At 46.7% G+C, this 18,632-nt stretch overlaps 1 protein-coding gene across 2 annotated transcripts in view; it reads left to right on the top strand.

The window, feature by feature from the left end:
• Positions 1-18,632, top strand: part of plcb1 (phospholipase C beta 1) — a 657,020-nt gene that overhangs the window by 461,175 nt on the left and 177,213 nt on the right. For both annotated transcript variants that reach the window (XM_080200038.1, XM_080200039.1), the window contains exons 8-9: positions 6,721-6,821; positions 14,698-14,864. In XM_080200038.1, the coding sequence (XP_080056164.1) occupies positions 6,721-6,821; positions 14,698-14,864 (268 nt within the window). The remainder of the gene's footprint in view (positions 1-6,720; positions 6,822-14,697; positions 14,865-18,632) is intronic.

The following is an 18,632-nucleotide window of genomic DNA, read 5'->3' as shown; positions in this document are numbered from 1 at the left end:
CCTGTGCATCTTAACTGTACACCTGTACAGCTTGCCTCTGCAACTATACCCACACGCCTGTACAACTCTATCTCACCTCACCTGTGCACCTCATCTGTGTGTCCTTCCTGTATACCTCACCTGCACCCCTGTGCACACCTGTGCACAGTACATCTTTATAATTTTACTTTGACATTTCAGCCTTACATCCGTGCACACCTGTACATATTTGAATATCATTCTGAGATGGATGAGATGAACTGGGCCTTTGTCGTCCGTAGTTGTCTCGTGAATAGAGGGTAGAAGCACGGCTGGATCCTGTATATTTTGTTGCCAGTTTATCGTGAGTGGGCTTTGAGAAATGAGATTGCCGGGACACCGGTGTGTAATGGGCTCATAAGGAATCAGTAACTGCACGTGACTCTCAGAATCTTTTCCATTGACTTCAATCTCGTCCTTTTGTCTGCTTACCTATTATCCATCTCTTTCTTTGAAGCTTTTCGTGTGTTTTATGCAGTTCGGAAACACAATGATAAAGTTCTGTTGCACAGTAGGTGTTGACAATATATTGGAGGGAGATACACGGCAGAATCTCCAGAGTAATCACGAAACAGATGCAGTTGTAAGCCATCCAGTCTTTGTTAGCTGGCCTCCAAAATGTTCTGTCGCATAGAAACACCCGCTGGTTCAGGGACAGGAGAAGTAAGTTTATTTATGGACAATGGGTTGTCAGCCATTGTCTGTGCAATATTTTCTGTTGCACTGTTGACTAGTGAGCAAGTGTGAGGGATCGTGACAGAATATCTTCTCGTACTCCAGAGAACGTGTCACCAATTGTCACGGACTCACTGACCCTGAATGAAATCAAATTTCTTCAAGGTGTTTAGCGGGTCAAGTTTTGTGGTTAATGTAGTTAGTCTCATCAGAAAAATTGAACCCAGAATGTTACTGTGAATTGTGCTGCTTCATATCGAATCCTAAAATTACCCGCTACCAATTTGAACCTATGCCCCCAAATTCAATTCAGAGAAATATTCTGGGTTCAATTTCTCTACAACTCTCAGTAGTCATCACTACTGATAGTATTAAAGTTTATTTATTAGTGTCACAAGTACATTCACTCTGCAATGAAGTTACTGTGAAAATCCCCCAGTCGCCACACTCTGGCATCTGTTCGAGTACACTGAGGGAGATCTAGCACGGCCGAACCTGCACAGTCCAAAGATGTGCGGGTTAGGTTGATTGGCCATGCTAAATTGATCCTCGTGTCAGGGGGATTAACGAGGTAAATACGTGGGGTTTTAAATATTGGGCCTTGGTGGGATTGTGGTCGATGCAGACTCGATGGGCCAAATGGCCTCCTTCCACACTCCAGAGACTCTATCAATCTATCCTGTGATCTCTGAACTGTGGGAGCAGACTGGAAAACCCGGAGAAAATCCACGCAGACATAGGGAGAACATGCAATCTCCACACAGGCAGTGACCCAAGCCAGGAATCGAACCTGGGTCTGTGGCACTGTGAGGCAGCAGTGCTAATCACGGTGCCACCATGCCAGAGCCCAGGATTCTCTCCCTGGCCCTGTTGCGGAGTGAACAATGTCTGCTACACCTTCCTCCACAGAGACCTCTTTGTGCTGCAATAATTTATTGTTATGTAACCCAGAAACATTTTATCCAAAGACATTGACACATAATTATCACCCAGTGCAGAAATAGTTTGCATCTTGGGAATAAAAGCAATGTTATTTTTTGTTGGCAGGATTACATTACAGTCTGCATGATGTCTGTGGTAACCCCCAGGACTTGCATGGGGGAATCACTAATTGATTTCCCAGTTGGACTCATTGAATACAAGCTCCCCAAAGATTGGTAATTAACCAACCAGGCAGAGCTCACATACTGAGCCCTGTATAAAGCAAGACCCTGAGAGAGTCCATTGTTGCATTGTCCCAGTTGCTTTCACCGCAGGCTTGTGGCTTAAGCTTTACTTTATTTTGTGCAATAAAGGCACTGTTCTTTCACAGCTGATTCCTGGAGTTATTATAAATTAACATTCCACAGGACACTTGTGCACCAGAACAAATGCACGGGGACTTTGCTTGGCTAGGGTTCCAGATCCATCAATGGCTTGCTTCATCTGCATGAGCCATGGGTACATGCATTAATCTTGTTAAAGTGCGGGAGACGCCACATTAACATGACTGATGGAAGATTGGCAGAGACGCATTAATGCAGAGACTTTGCAACTGCACAGAATGTCATTGACTTGCCAAGATACAGGATTGCTTCGTTGTAAACAACTGAAACCCCCGAGCAAAATAAATAAATGTGCAAAAAGCGGAAGCTGAACGGATCCTGGCATCAAATGCAATGGCATCTGACTCATTCCCATTGTCCGCACGGCAAAACAATGAATGCAAGGTCACAGCGAAGATTGAAGGGACTAAACACATCAATGCAAATGATCTATTGAAACAATGTCCCTTGAAACTTGGTGTTTTACTTTCTTCATTCGTGGGACATGGGTGTCGCTGGCTGGGCCAGCATTTACTGTCTATTCCTAGTTGCCCTTGGAGGGCAGTTGAGAATCAACCACATTGCTGTGGGTCTGGAGTCACATGTAGGCCAGACCAGGTAAGTACAGCAGATTTCCTTCCCTAAATTACATTTGTGAACCAGATAGATTTTTCCGACAATCGACAAGTAGATTCTTAATTCCAGATTTTTTTTTTAATTGACTTCAAATTCCACCGCTGTCATGGCAGGATTCGAACCTGGATTCCCCAGAACATTTCTGGGGAGCAGGGTGGCACATCGGTTAGCACTGCTGCCTCACAGCGCCAGGGACCCGGGTTCGATTCTGGCCTCAAGTCACTGTCCGTGTGAAGTTTGCACATTATCCCCGTGTCTGTGTGGGTTTCCTCCAGTGCTCCAGTTTCCTCCCACAGTCCAAAGACGTATGGGTTAGGTTGATTGGCCACGCTAAATTGACTCCAGTGTCAGGGGGACTAGCAGGGTTGGGTGTTGGGGAGGGGGCCTGGCTGAGATTGTTGCTGATGCAGGCTTGAGGGGCCTTCTGCACAGTTGGGATTCTATAATTCTAACATTATCACAGAATCATAGAATCTCTACATGCAGAAGGAGGCCATTGGGCCCATCAAGCCTGCGCCAATGACAATCCCAGCCCCTAACCACCCGCCCACCCAACAGATTTACCCCTGCTAATTCCCCTGGCAGCAAGGGACAATTTAGCATGGCCAATCCATCTAAGACATACTTGGAGTGTGGGAGGAAACTGGAACACCCCGAGGAAACCCATGCAAGCACAGGGAAAGTGTGCAAACAGACAGTGAAGCCGGGAATCGAACCGGGGTCCCTGGTGCTGTGAGGCAGCAGCACTACCCGCTGCGCCACTGTGCCGCCCTGGCTGAGCTTCTAGATCAATAGTCTCGCAATAATGCCAGTAGGCCATCTCTTCCCTTGGTGCTGTGAATAACAAAGTAATTGAGACTTGTTGAGCAGAAATCAAGCTATTTCTCTCCTTATTCTCTGCTTTCTGGATTAATAGTCTAGCGATAATACCATGAGGCCATTGCCTCCCCATCTAATTGAAACATTTCTGTGGGGGCTTGTCAGGCTAGATAATGTGTCCTTGTATACAAGTCACAGAAAATTAACATGCAAATACTCCCAGCGATTAGGAAGTTATATGGAACATTGGCTTTTATCGCAAGTGTTGTGGTCCAGGTCAGAAACTCAAAGTGTTTCCTGAAGCTTGCTAAATCATAAGTTTTTTATGCTGAATTTGGCTAGCATGATATGTTTCATTTCAGGTGCAATCCAAATGATCCACTAGGGAGCTTTTATCAAACAAAATGTATTTAAGAATATAGTTAACATCTATAGTAAGAAAATTAGCAAAATCTGATATCAGTTACAAATAAAAACAAATCAACCACTATAATGTACATCCCTTAACCACTATATATCAGATGTTCCAATCAAAACCAATATCCAATAAACAAAATCCTTTAAACAGATTGATCACTGCAGAGGCCGAAGCTCACATGAGACCAGAATCCTGGGTTGAATGCTGATTTCAAATGATCTTGAAAACTCAGAGCAGTTTGTCGTCAGATCAACTCCACAAAACGCCAAAGCACAGATTCTTCACTGAAGCATGGCAACAAACAGCTAACTGGTAAAATTTTCAAAAATAGAAACAGCGAGAGAACGAGACTTCTTTTTCCGCTTACTTCTAAGACTGCAGCCCAGAACGGAAATTGAAAACAAGCCTTGTCACCTGACCCGCACTGTATTTTTCTCATCCCACAAGGACATCACCTCAGGCTTTGCCCACGATTTAAAAAAAAACTCTCTTAAAGGGACATTAACATCACACAAGGGGGATAGATTATAAAGGTAGGGGGTACCTTGCTACCACTGTACAGTGCATTGATGAGACCACACTTGGATTACTATGTACAGTTTTGGTTTCCTTCCTTAAGGAACATAATCGCATTGAAACAGTTCAGAGAAAGCTCACTAGGTCGATTCCCAGGATGAAGACGTATTTCTTATGAGAAAGGTTGAGCAAGTTGGGCCCTACGTTGAAAGTAAAAGTAAAATTTTATTTATCAGGCCATAATTCGAGGAGCTGAATTAGGTCACTCGGCCCATCAACCTATCAGTCACAAGTAGGCTTACATTAACACTGCAAGAAGGTTACTGTGAAAATCCATTATGGCACCTGTTCGGGTACACTGAGGGAGAATTTAGCGTGGCCAATGCACCTAACCAGCACCTCATAGGACTGTGGGAGGAAACTGGAACACCCAGAGGAAACCCACCCAAACACAGGGAGAACATATAGACTCTGCACAGGCAGTGACCCAAGCCGGGAATCGAACCCGGGTCCTCGGCACGGTGAGGCAGCGGTGCTAACCACTGTGCCACCTATATTCACTGGAGTTCTCTACAGGTGACAATAATAAATCAAAAATCTAGGCAAGCCCCTTCGTACCTGCTCCACCATTCAGTAAGATCATGGATGATCCGATGTAGGCCTCAACTCCATTTTCCTGTCAGTTCCCCGTAAACTGATCTTCTTGAAGTCTGTAAGATTCTGATGGAGCTTGGCAGGTTTGATGCTGAGGGGATCTGTTCCCTGCTGGGGAAATCCAGAACTTAGGGGCACAGTTTCAGAATAAGGGGTTATCCATTGAAGATCGAGATGGGGTGGAGGAGAGGGGGTGAATTTTTGCCACTATGTACACTGCAGAAGCTGGATCATTGAATATATTCAAAGCTGCTCTGTCAAGAAGTCATGGATTATGGGGAACTGACAGGAAAATGGAGTTGAGGCCTACATCAGATCACCCATGATCTTACTGAATGATGGAAAAGGCTCGAAGGGGCTTGCCTAGATTTTTGATTTATTATTGTCACATGTACAGTGAAAAGCATTGTTTCGTGCATGCTATACAGGAAAAGCACACCATTCATAGAGTACATAAGGGAGAAGGAAAGGTGGAGCTGCAGAATGTAGTGTTACAGTTACAGCCAGGGTGTAGAGAAAGATCAACTTAATGTGAGCTAGGTCCATTCAGAAGTCTGTTGGCAGCAGGGAAGAAGTCAGTTGGTTTGTGCCTTAAGACTTTTGTATCTTTTTCCCAGTGGAAGATGATAGAAGAGAGAATGTCTATGGCACATGGGGTCCTTGATTATGCTGGCTGCTTGTAATAATGCTTGCAATCTTTAGAGGCAGAAGATCGCTTTATTTACAATTCCAACAGCAGTACACAGAGTGCTATCAGCCGACAGGAGTGCCAGAGGAACTGACAGTTAAATACAAGGAAGAGACTCCCTGATTGGCCCATCAATTGATTCCTTAATCAGCGAGATCATATTCCAATAGGCCAACCTCAATGGCCTGATTGAAGTCATTGCACTGCTTTTCCTGAGGCAGCAGGAAGTATAGACAGAGTCCATGGATAGGGCATCCACCTGCTTCTATTTCTTGCCAATTAAGAATAGTTTAAGATGCATAAATACGGCGTCACTTGACATTGTCTAAAACACTGAAAGGTTGCCAATTTGAATTACGTATTTAGTTGACAGTTTAAGCTTCAGGAGGTTCTTCACGTTAGCAGCACTGGAATTCTCCCAGGATCTTATCAAAGCCGCGGGAGTATTCTATCTGCTCATGATGTAAGGTGTTTCTGATGGTAAGTACCATTGTTGCAACTGTTAACAGAACTCTGAGATAAAGTGGATGTAGAGAAGGTGTTTCCATTAGTCGGAGAGACGAGGATCTGAGGGCGCAGCCCCAGAGTAAAAGAATGACCCTTTAGAACTGAGATGAGCAGGAATTTCTTCAGGCGGCGAATCTGTGGCATTCATTACCACATAAGGCTGTGGAGGCCAGGTCATTGAGTGTATTTAAGACAGAGATAGATAAATTCTTGATTGGTAAGGGGATCAAAGCTTACAGGGAAAAGGTGGGAGAATGAGGTTGAGAAACCTATCAGCCATGATCGAATGGCAGAGCAGACTCGATGGGCCGAGTGGCCTAATTCTGCTCCTATATCTTGTGGTCTTATCTTAATTGTTTATTATTTATTAATGCTGCAATCCATTTGGGTGTAGGTATATCCATAGCCTGCAACAACACTTTGAATAACGTTGTAACTAAGTTAGTACTGTGATCGTAACACGTGTTTTGCATTTTTGCTTACAGAACGACTCAATTCCGCAAGAGAATTTCACAGTTGAAGCATTCCAAGCTTTCTTGAATAACATCTGCCCTCGGCCTGAGATTGACGTCATCTTTGCAGAATTGTAAGAAATCTCTTCTTGTTTGATTCAATGTCGGACAATGTGTGACCCTTGCATTTGGTTTCAGAGCTCCACTGTGGCTGCAGTACCGATGACCTCCAAATAATTCCTCCCTCTTGTCTGGCACTGCATTGTGCCTGTGCTCGTAGGATTACTCAGTAGGCCAGACTCCATCACGGACACTGTGGCTTCTGGGGCAATGAAGGGTGCTGCACTAAATGGTCCCTTTCTGTTCAGTGCACTTGTGTCATCTGATTATCTTCGTTTCCATATGTGTGGTCGTACAGTCTTCACTTTCTGCCTGGCCACAAACAGTGCATCAAACACTAAGCAGTGGTTACTAACCAGTCTCGTGAGTATGTAAAAAGATTCTAAATTGGGCACAGTTGTTAACACTCTTGACTCGTGGTGCCAGGGACCCGCGTTCGCTGTCTGTGCGGAGTTTGCACATTCTCCTCGTGTCTGCGTGGGTTTCCCTCCAGGTGCTTCGGTTTCCTCCCACACTTCAAAGGTGTGCAGATTAGATCGATTGGCCGTGTTAAATTGCCCCTTAGTGTCTGGGGGACTAGCAGGGTAAATGCACGGAGTTAAGGAATTAGGGACTGTGTATTGTCAGTGCAGGCTTGATGGGCCGAATGCCCTCCTTCTGCACTGTAAGGGTTCTATGAATATTCATGGAATTAAACTAACCTTCGTCTTCAGCTCTGTAGTCGACATCTTAAAGTTTTAAACTTATTAGTGTCACAAGTAGGCTTACATTAACACTGCAGTGAAGTTACTGTGAAAATCCCCTAGTCGCCACACTTCGGCGCCTGTTCGGGTACACTGAGGGAGAATTTAGCACGGTCAATGCACCCTAACCAGCAGGTCTTTTGGAATGTGGGAGGAAACCGGAGCATCCGGAGAAAACCCACGCAGACACGGGGAAAACGTACAGACTCCGACAGTGACCCAAGCCAGGAATCGAACCTGAGTCTCTGGCACTGTGAGACAGCGCTGCTAATCACTGTGCCACCGTGCTGCCCACATTGGCTGTGCCAAATTCTCCCTCAGTGTACCCGAACAGGCACCAAAGTGAGGCAACTGGGGGATTTTCATAGTAACTTCATTGCAGTGTTAATGAATGCCTGCTTGTGACACCAATAAATAAAACTTGAAACTTTTAGAGACAGGGAGCGGCTAAGCAAAATACAGAGGCGAGAGGACAGAGGGGAGGTCCCGGTGAGGGGTGAAGACAGAGAAAGTGGGAAGTGTGTCTCCAGCTCCGATTAGCTGCTGAGGGTGGGACTGCCTCCCCTGTGAGGGATGGGAGACCCCCCCCACAGTCCCCATTCAGCCCACCCACATGGCGTTATGGCTTTGGGGGGCAAGCTCGCGTTGAACGATCGGATTTCGCTTTGATGGGGAGGCGCGGAGAGCGAGACGGGGTGGTGGGGAGGGGGTTGCTGCTTAGGAGGTGGACGGCGGGGAGTGGGGGAACTATCCACAATCCCCCCCCCCCCCCGCAATAATATTCAGTCCCCGGTGTCGCAATGGAGAAAGTTTTCGATTAAAAAAAAAATCTCTTTCTCCGGGGCGAGCAAACCACTGAACCAATGAGTCAGAAAGCTGTGTCCTGTTTTCCGAGTTCAGAATGTTACTTCCTCCCTCGTTCGACCCGTCTCCGCATTCTGTCACAGTCAGAGTGGCCTCCCGTTGTGATGATTACAGGACGCGACTCAAATGATGTGCAATTTCCATCACTCTGCCCTCACTACAATGAGCTGCACTTTTGCACCCCGCTCTCACAGCAAGCAAGCTTCTGGTCCTTAAAAATATCACGGGCAGGCCCCAGAAGTCTAATCCCTTGGGGCGCATTCAGCGCCGTTCTGCTGTGTGCGATAGAACAGTGGCTCCGGCCAACGCAAGATGGCCGACCGCTGACTGTGCTTCTGAGCATGTGCACTTCTCAGTGCAGAGTCCAATGGGAGCAGGAGACGTAAATCCTCGTCAACGGTGGCCGCTTCTTTTCGGCAGTCGTCAAACTTTTAATCATGGATCTTATTTCACAGGAACATCGGAATTGGGAGCAGAAAATGTCAGTTCAGGCCTGCTCCGCCATTCAGTTAGGTCATGGCTGATCTCTCCCTCTCCTCGAATCCACCTCCCCACCTGTTCCTCGTACCCCATAGAAACCCTACAGTGCTGAAGGAGGACATTCGGCCCATCGAGTTTGCACCGACCACAATCCCACCCAGGTCCTATCCCCATAATCTATAGAAATCATAGAAACCCTACAGCACAGAAAGAGGCCCTTCGGCCCATCGAGTCTGCACCGACCACAATCCCACCCAGGCCCTACCCCCATATCCCGACATATTTACCCACAAATCCCTCTAACCTATGCATCTCAGGACACTAAGGGGCGATTTAGCATGGCCAATCAACCTAACCTGCACATCTTTGGACTGTGGGAGGAAACCTGGGTGCCCGGAGGAAACCCACGCAAACACGGGGAGGACATAACCCTAAGCATTTACCCCAGCTAGTCCCCCTGACGCTAAAGGGCAATTTCGCATGGCCAATCCACCTATATATATTTCCATTTTGAAACATTTAATGGTTCAGACTGCACCATGCCATAGGGCAGCGAGTTCCACAAATTCACCACCCTCTGTGAGCTTTAAATCTACTGCCTCGCAACCTATACCTGTGACCTCTTGTTCTAGATTGCCCCACAAGGGGAAACATTTGGTCTATGTTTACTTTATCAATCTTTTTGAACATTTTACATACCTTGTTCAGATCCCTCTAAACTCCAGCAAGTACAAGCCTAAACTGTTTAATCTCTCCTCATACATCAGTCCCTTCATCTCCAGAATCAACCTGGTGAACCTCCTCTGAACTGCCTCCAATGTCACCACATCCTTCCTCAAATAAGGAGGCCAAAACTGGACACAATACTCCAGATGTGGTCTCACCAACACCCTATACAATTGCAACAACACTTCACTACCTCTATTTCATTACCCATGTATCCCCAGAATGGTTCATGCCACAGATCCACTGGGGAAAGAGAGACAAGGGGGGCAATGCCCATCTGAAATTAGTGTAAAGTGACAGAGAAATTAGATCAATATTCAGAGAGTTAAAGTGAAAATTTCCTGATGTTTCTGCACTAATTGTGTGTGTATTTTCCCACTGTGTCCTGGCAAGGACAGACGGCACAGTAGTTAGCACTGCTACCTTACAGTGCCAGAGATCTGGATTCGATTCCTGGCTAGGGTCACCACCTGTGTGGAGTTTGCATGTTCTCCCCGTGTCTGTATTGGTTTCCTCCTGGTGCTCTGGTTTCCTCCCACAGTCCAAAGATGCACAAGTTAGATGGATTAGCCATGCTAATTGCTCCTTAGTATCCAACAATGTTAGTTGGGTTGGCCATGTTAAATTGCCCTTACTGTCCAGAGATGTGCAAGTTAGGTGGATTGGCCGTGTTAAGTTGCCTTAGTGCTCAAAGCTGCGTAGGTTAGGGTGGGTTGGCCATGCTAAGTTGCTCCTTAGTATCTGAAGATGTGCAGGTTAGGTGGATTGGCCATGCTAAATTGCTTCTTTGTGTCCCATAGGCCACTTCCAATGTGGATTGCTAAATTCAGTTAGATGAACCAGAGCTAGTTGACTGCAATCTCTGGCGATTTTTAACCAGGTCTTGAGACACCGACTGGTCAACCATTAAAAGGACTTGAAAAGTTGTTCCAGGACTTGGTGAAAACTTGCTTTTTGTGGAGACAGAGTGGATCTCCCGGTACAAAGAAAAATAATCATGGAATTCAGTCAGGTCATAACCTCTTCCTCTGCAGTGGTGAGCCATAGAACCATACAATCACAACTGGGCAGAAAAAGGCAATTCAGCTCATTGAGTTTACACCAACTCTCTGGAAGAGTATCCCATCCAGACCCTCTCCTCCTCCCTATCAGCCCACACATTTACCATGGCCAATTCACCTAACCTATATATCTTTGTACTCTAAGAGGCAATTTAGCAAGGCAAATCCCCTCACCTGAACATCTTTGTGTACTAAGGGGCAATATACCATGGCTAATCTACCTAATCTACACATCTTTGGATACTAAGGAGCAATTTAGCATGGCCAATTCCCCTAACTCTTTGGACTGTGGGAGGAAACTGGAGCACTTAGAGGAAACCCACACAGACAGTCACCCAAGACTGGAATTGAACGCAGGTGACTGGCGCTGTGAGCTCAGTTAGAGTGCACTTAGCATGCCACAATTATCCAAAGGCCAACGTAAGATGGATCTTGGGCCTGCTCACTCTCATCCATAGGCACTAACAATCGGCCTATTGGACACTATTCAGCTTTCTAACCTTTCAGGGGAGGTGATGGCCTCGTGGTATTATTGCTAGGCTGTTAATCCAGAAACTCAGCTAATGTTCTGAGGACCCGGGTTCAAATCCCACCACGGCAGCTGATGGAATTTGAATTCAGGAAACAATATTGGGAATTAAGAATCTACTGATGATCGTTGTCGATTGTCGGAAAAACCCATCTGGTTCATTAATGTCCTTTAGGGAAGGAAATCTGTCGTCTTTACCAGGTCGGGCCGACATGTGACTCCAGAGCCACAGCGATGTGGTTGACTCTCAACTGTCCTGAAGCAACTAGGAATGGGCAATAAATGTTGGCCACCAGCGACGCCCACTTCTCATGAATAAAAAAGTCAAAGATGGGGTTGTGTATAAGGCAAGGGTTAAGTGGGAGCTTGACACACTTGACAATGATACTCTCAAATAATATTTGAACCACTAATATAGTTTAAGAAGAGGGGAAACTAAAATACAGCCCGTTCAACTTTCACAGTTTGCACTGTCACCCTGAATCTCTGGAGAGAGGTGAATAATTAAAAATAAAGCTTTCAAAAGAATGCTTTGATATTTCCCTCCGAATGCCAAACCTAATTTAATGAAACCCCAGGATTCGCATCTAATATTCTGGACTTCAGTGATCTTCCAAACCTGAGAACATTTCCACAGCTAAAACATTGAAAAGAACCACTGCATCCTGCAGCGCATTTGACCATCTTTGTTTGCATTTAATCTAACAACCTTCTGTCTCGCCCTTAAACACATATTTATTTAAATTACTTTTTCTTTAATGGAAACACAAGCTGCGAGCATTCCACGCGTCCCCCAGTGAAGCATTTGAGTTTCTGCTCACGTTTGAGGCCTGTTAATTTTGTATCCATGTCCTCTATTCTCTGACCAGAGGTTAAATTAAACAACAGTGAATTGCATTTATATAGCGTTCTGAAGGGTGTAAAAGGTCCCAAATCCTTTCGCTGGAGCCTTATTTGATGCTAAGCCCCATAAAGCAATATTCGGATCATAAGATTGAACAAGAGAGAGAGGTTAAAGAGCCTCTTAGAGGTTTGATTTGATTTATTATTGTCACATGTATTAGTATACAATGAAAAGCATTGTTTCTTGCATGTTATACAGACAAAGCATACCAGTCATAGACTGCATGTGGGCGTCACGGTGGCGCAGTGGTTAGCACTGCTGCCTCACAGCGCTAGGGACCAGGGTTTGATTCCCGGGTCACTGTCTGTGCAGTTTGCACATTCTCCCCGTATCTGCATGGGTTTAATCCAGGTGCTCCAGTTTCCTCCCACAGTCCAAAAGATGTGCTGGTTAGGTACATTGGCCGTGCTAACTTCTCCCTCAGTGTACTCAAACAGGCACCAGAGTGTGGCGACTGGGAGATCTTCACAGTAACTTCATTGCAGTGTTAATGTAAGCCCACTTGTGACATTAATAAATAAATTTTAAAACGCGGGGAGGAGGAAAGAAGAGAGTGCAGAATGTAGTGTTACAGTCAGAGCTTGGGTGTAGAGAAAGATCAACTTAGTGTGAGGTAGGTCCATTCAAAAGCCTGACAGCAGCAGGGAAGAAGCTGTTCTTGAGTCAGTCGGTACATAATCTCAGATTGTTGTTTTTTTTTCCTGACGGAAGAAGGTGGAAGAGAGAATGTCTGTGGTGCATGGGATCCTTAATTATACTGGCTGCTTTTCTGAGGCAGTGACAAGTGCAGACAGTGTCAGTGAATGGGAGGCTGCTTTGCGTGATGGACTGGGCTATGTTCGCAACCCTCAACGAGGTGGGCCTCTTGGAGTATGAGCTCCCTGACAGAGCGAATGCTTGCCTGCCCAATCAGTCCCTCCTGTGTATATAATGAGGAGTGCCGGGTCCATTGGCATCCCGGATTCTGACTGTGTAACTGAAGCACATTGAGGAGTGGGACCGAGTTTGTAAATGGAGGGAATCTGGGGAAGGGACACCGGCCCCTGAGACGTTACTTCACAAACTTAGGCAGTTGAAGGCACAGCCACGAATTGGTGAAGAGATGAAAATTGGGGATGCACAGCAGGCTGGTGTTGATGGAGGGGCAGAGACCTTGAGGGACTCGAGGAAGTTGCGGCAGGAGGGAGGCAATAACCTTGGCCAAAACTGTCCAACCTCCCTCACCATGGGTTTTCCCATGACGGAGACCGCTGGCTGCCGGCAGGATCTTGAAGTCCCACCGAAGTCTACAGCATTCTGCCTGTGGCATCCTTGGCCAAAAGTGTGAGAGAAAGAGGAGAGGGAGGAATGAATTCACTTTGCATGCAAACGCATGAAGCATGATTTGTAATTCTGGGAACTGGATGGTTAGAATCCATTTATTCAGCACACAATTAAAGCCATCTTCATTGCCTATGGAATAAGCGTAATGCACAGAGAAATTTATCACCAAGTACATGAAAGGCTGTTGAAAGCCTATGAACCTTGATATGATTTATTTAAAGTGCTTAAAAATAAAATGTATATAAGGTTAAAATTGAGACCCCTAGGAATTACTGGATTCATTCCCTACACATTGAAGACTTTATTTTTATAGAATCCCTACAGTGCAGAAGGAGGCCATTCGGCCCATCAAGTCTGCACCAACCACAATCCCACCCCAGGCGCTACCCCCAAAACCCCATGCATTTACCCTGGCTAGTCCCCCTGACACTAAGGGGCAATTTAGCACGGCCAAGCCACCTAACCCGCACATCTTTGGATTGTGGGAGGAAACCGGAGCACCCGGAGGAAACCCGGGCAGACACGGGGAGAATGTGCAAACTCCACACAGACAGTGACCCGAGCCGAGAATTGAACCCGGGTCGCTGGCGCTGTGAGGCAGTAGTGCTAAACACTGTGCCACCGTGCCACTCAGTGATACCTCGGTGCATCATTGTACACTTGTTGCTGGTTGCTGGTCTGGGAGCACTCCCTGGCACTGTGAGGCAGCTGTTGTCCTCCCACACTCTGAAAGACATGCATTGGTCATGCTAAATTCTCGCTCACTGTACCTGAACAGGCGTTGGAATGTGGTAACAAGGGGATTTTCACTTCATTGCAGTATTAATGTCAGCCTACTTGTGACGCTAATAAATAAACTTTAATCCAAGATTAGTGATTTCATAGAAGCCTACAGCGCAGAAGGAGGCCATTCGGCCCATCAAGCCTGCACCAACAACAACCCCAGGTCCTATCCCCATAACCCCATGCATTTACCCTTGCTAGTCCCCCTGATACCAAGGAGCAATTTAGCATGGCCAATGCACCTAACTCACACATCTTTGGATTGTGGGAGGAAACCGGAGCACCCGGAGGAAACTCACACAGACACGGGGAGAATGTGCAAACTCCACACAGACAGTGACCCAAGCCGGGAATCGAACCCGGGTCCCTGGCGCTGTCAGGTAACAGTATTAACCAGTGTATTGGTCTGCATCTTATTCCAAAGTATCGGAAGTTCTCCCATTGTAATTGAAATCTCTTTTCCTTCACTTATTTCAGTGGTGCAAAGACTAAGCCATATCTAACTGTGGACCAGATGACAGAATTCATCAATTCTAAACAGAGAGATCCACGCTTAAATGAGATTCTCTACCCTCCAGTGAAACCCGAACAAGTTCAACAACTCATCGAGAAATATGAACCGAATGTTACCCTCGCCAAGAGAGGTTGGTTTATTTTTTGATTTGATTCGATTTGTTATTGTCACGTGTATTAGTATACAGTGAAAAGCATTGTTTCTTGCGCGCTTTACAGACAAAGCATACCGTTCATAGAGAAGGAAAGGAGAAAGTGCAGAATGTAGTGTCACAGTCATAGCTAGGGTGTAGAGAAAGATCAACTTAATGCGAGGTAGGTCCGTTCAAAAGTCTGATAGCAGCAGGGAACAATCTGCTCTTGAGTTGGTTGGTACGTGACCTCGGATTTTTGTATCTTTTTCCCAATGGAAGAAGGTGGAAGAGAGAATGTCCAGGGTGCGTGGGTTCCTTAATTATACTGGCTGCTTTTCTAAGGCGGAGGGAAGTGTAGACAGAGTCAATGGGTGGGAGACTGGTTTATATGATGAACTGGGCAATGTTCACTACCCTTTGTACTTTCTTGTGGTCTTGGGCAGGACAGGAGCCACACCAAGCTGTGATACAACCAGAAAAGAATGCTTTCTATGGTGCATCAGTAAAAATTGGTGAGAGTCATAGTAGGCATACCAAATTTCCTTACTCTTCCGAAAAAGTAGAGGCGAAAAAGTAGGGCTTTCTTAAATTTAGTGTCAGCATGGGGGAAACAGGACAGGTTGTTGCTGACCTGGACACCTAAAAACACGAAGATCTCGACCATTACCACTTCATCCCCATTGATGTAGACAGGCATGTTCTCCACTACGCTTCCTGCAGTCGATGACTATCTCCTTCATTTTGTTGACATTGAGGAGATTTGGGAGTTTATTCAGCTGATTGTATGCTTGTAGTATTGAACAAACATAAGATGATGATTGAATGGGGTTACCGTACTATTGATTGTTAAAGTAGTTTGGAAATGACATTCTTGTGTATCTATGGATAACAATGTATCGCTTGCAATACGCAATTGCAATTAGGAGGGATGTGATGGCCTAGTGGTATAATCATTAGACTTTTAACCTAGAAACTCAGCTAATGTTCTGAGGAGTCGGGTTCGAATCCCGCCACGACATTTAGTGGAACTTGAATTTAATAAAAAATATCTGGAATTAAGAATCTACTAATGATAATGAAACCATTGTCAGAAAAACCCATCTGGTTCACTAATGTCCTTTGGGGAAGGAAATCTGCCATCCTTACCTGATCTAGCCTATGCATGGCTCCTGGGCCACAGTTGACTCTCAACTGCCCTCCAAGGGCAACTTGGGATGGGCAATAAATGCTGGCCAGTCAGCGACGCCCATGTCCCACGAATGAACTTAAAGAAAATCCACAACAAGCTAATAACACACCAAATGACTCTGATAATATCACAAATCATGAGTGCTGTGCCTGGTTCATCTCTGCACTCAGTGATATATTGTGCCCTCGAGCACATTTCCACTTGCTGTTCAGCATAACATTCGCGTGGAAAATTACAGCAATATCACAAGAGGTCTCCCAAAACGCTCATGGCAGTAATGAAATCTATTACATGTTCATGGCGGTACATGGTGGACTGGTGTTTGTAGAGCTACATGGATAATCACGCAGGATGTTATTTTCCCAAGTGGTAACGCACCAAAGGTTGGAGGTGACACTATGAACCATTGTTGTGTCTCAGGCCGGGACTGTCCAGTCATTGCCCTTCTCAGCATCCAAAATGTCCGCCTGAGGTCAAAGGGCATTTTGTCTGTCCATCGAATTCTCTACCCTGCCCACAGTAGTTCCCATGATGGGAGAGACTGGAAGGTTTCCACGTCAGTGTCACGTCTAACATTTCCCACGTACACTCCACATGGTGTTGCACTGTATAACACATGGAAACGGATGTGAGTTAGGTTATTGCTTCCGGTAATCGTGTTCCCAAGTGATGACACATCGAAGGATGGAAGTGGCAGTGTTATAGCTGGTGGTGAATGTCTTGGTGATTAACGTAACCATCACCATGGAAACGTGACCCAAACTGGATCACGACACCAGGTGATCGATGGGTAAATGGGGATCTAAACCTATCATAGCCACACAGCATTTTGGGATATTCCCAAGACCTGGAATTTTTGCCTGTTGGGCGCGGGCACTCGATGGGGGCCAGTGGTACACATTCCTGGCTGTGGTCAGCCCCGGATCACAATCCCACATTGGCTGACCAATAAGCAGCCATCCAACGTCAAACACTCAATGAAAGGCTGAGTGCTGCCAGAGAGGGTGGGGAGAGGGCAGGGGGAGGGCGGGGAGAGGGCAGGGGAGAGGGCGGGGTGAGGGGGGGAGAGGGCGGGGGGAGGACAAACAGAGGGCGGGAGAGGGCAGGGGAGAGGGCAGGGAGAGGGCTGGGGGGAGGACAGGCAGAGGGCAGGGAGAGGGCAGGGAGAGGGCTGGGGGGAGGACAGGCAGAGGGCAGGGAGAGGGCAGGGACAGGGCAGGGAGAGGGTGGGCGGAGGACAGGCAGAGGGCAGGGGGAGAACAGGGAGAGGGCAGGGAGAGGGTGGGCGGAGGACAGGCAGAGGGCAGGCGGAGGGCGGGGAGAGGGCAGGAGGAGGGCGGGAAGAGGGTGGGTAGCGGATGGGGAGAGGGCGGGGAAGGGACAGGGAGAGGGGAGGGAGAGAGCTGGGAGAGGATGGGGAGATGGCAGATGCCAAGATCATGAAGGGTGTGGTCTAGTGTTTTATAGAACATAGAACATAGAACACTACAGCACAAACAGGCCCTTCGGCCCACGAGTTGCGCCGATCACATCAACACCTACCAACCTACAGACCTATCTATAACCCTCAATCTCATTAAACCCCATATACTCATCCAGAAGTCTTTTAAAAGACCCCAGCGAGTTAGCCTCCACCACCACTGACGGCAGCCGATTCCATTCACTCACCACCCTCTGAGTGAAAAACTTACCCCTAACATCACTTCTGAACTTCCCTCCTTGCACCTTAAATCTGTGTCCTCTCGTAGCAACCATTTCAACCCGGGGAAATAGCCTCTGAGAGTCCACCCTATCTATTCCTCTCAACATTTTATAAACCTCTATCAGGTCGCCTCTCAACCTTCGTCTCTCCAGGGAATAGAGTCCCAGCTCCCTCAACCTAACTTCATAAGGCATGCCTCCCAGTCCAGGCAACATCCTTGTAAATCTCCTCTGTACCCTCTCAATAGCTTCTACATCTTTCCTATAGTGAGGCGACCAGAACTGCGCACAATACTCTAAATGAGGCCTGACAAGGGTCTTATAAAGTTGCAGCATTACCACCCGACTCCTAAACTCAATCCCTCGATTAATGAAGGCCAGTACACCATACGCCTTCTTGACCACTTCCTCCACCTGCGAGGCCGATTTAAGAGTCCTGTGGACCCGGACCCCTAGATCCTTCTGCTCCTCAACACTACTCAGACTTCTGCCCTTAATAGTGTACTCATTCATCCCGTTGGTTCTGCCAAAATGGACGACTACACATTTATCCGCGTTGAAGTCCATCTGCCACTTCTCCGCCCAGTCCTGCATCCTATCTATGTCCTGCTGCAACTTTTGCCATCCTTCCAGACCATCCACAACACCACCGACCTTAGTGTCATCAGCGAACTTACTTACCCATCCCTCCACTTCCTCATCCAGGTCATTTATGAAAATGACAAACAACAAGGGTCCCAGAACAGATCCTTGAGGCACTCCGCTGGTGACTGACCTCCATTCAGAAAAAGCCCCATCCACAACCACTCTCTGCCTTCTGCAGGCAAGCCAATTCTGGATCCACAAGGCCAAAGGCCCTTGGATCCCATGCCCTC

The sequence above is a fragment of the Carcharhinus amblyrhynchos genome, chromosome 12, assembly GCF_965287045.1.
Source record: "Carcharhinus amblyrhynchos chromosome 12, sCarAmb.v2.hapA, whole genome shotgun sequence".
Taxonomy (NCBI): domain Eukaryota; kingdom Metazoa; phylum Chordata; class Chondrichthyes; order Carcharhiniformes; family Carcharhinidae; genus Carcharhinus; species Carcharhinus amblyrhynchos.
Note: the sequence above shows the minus strand (reverse complement) of the source record. Positions and strands in the feature narration are given on the sequence as shown.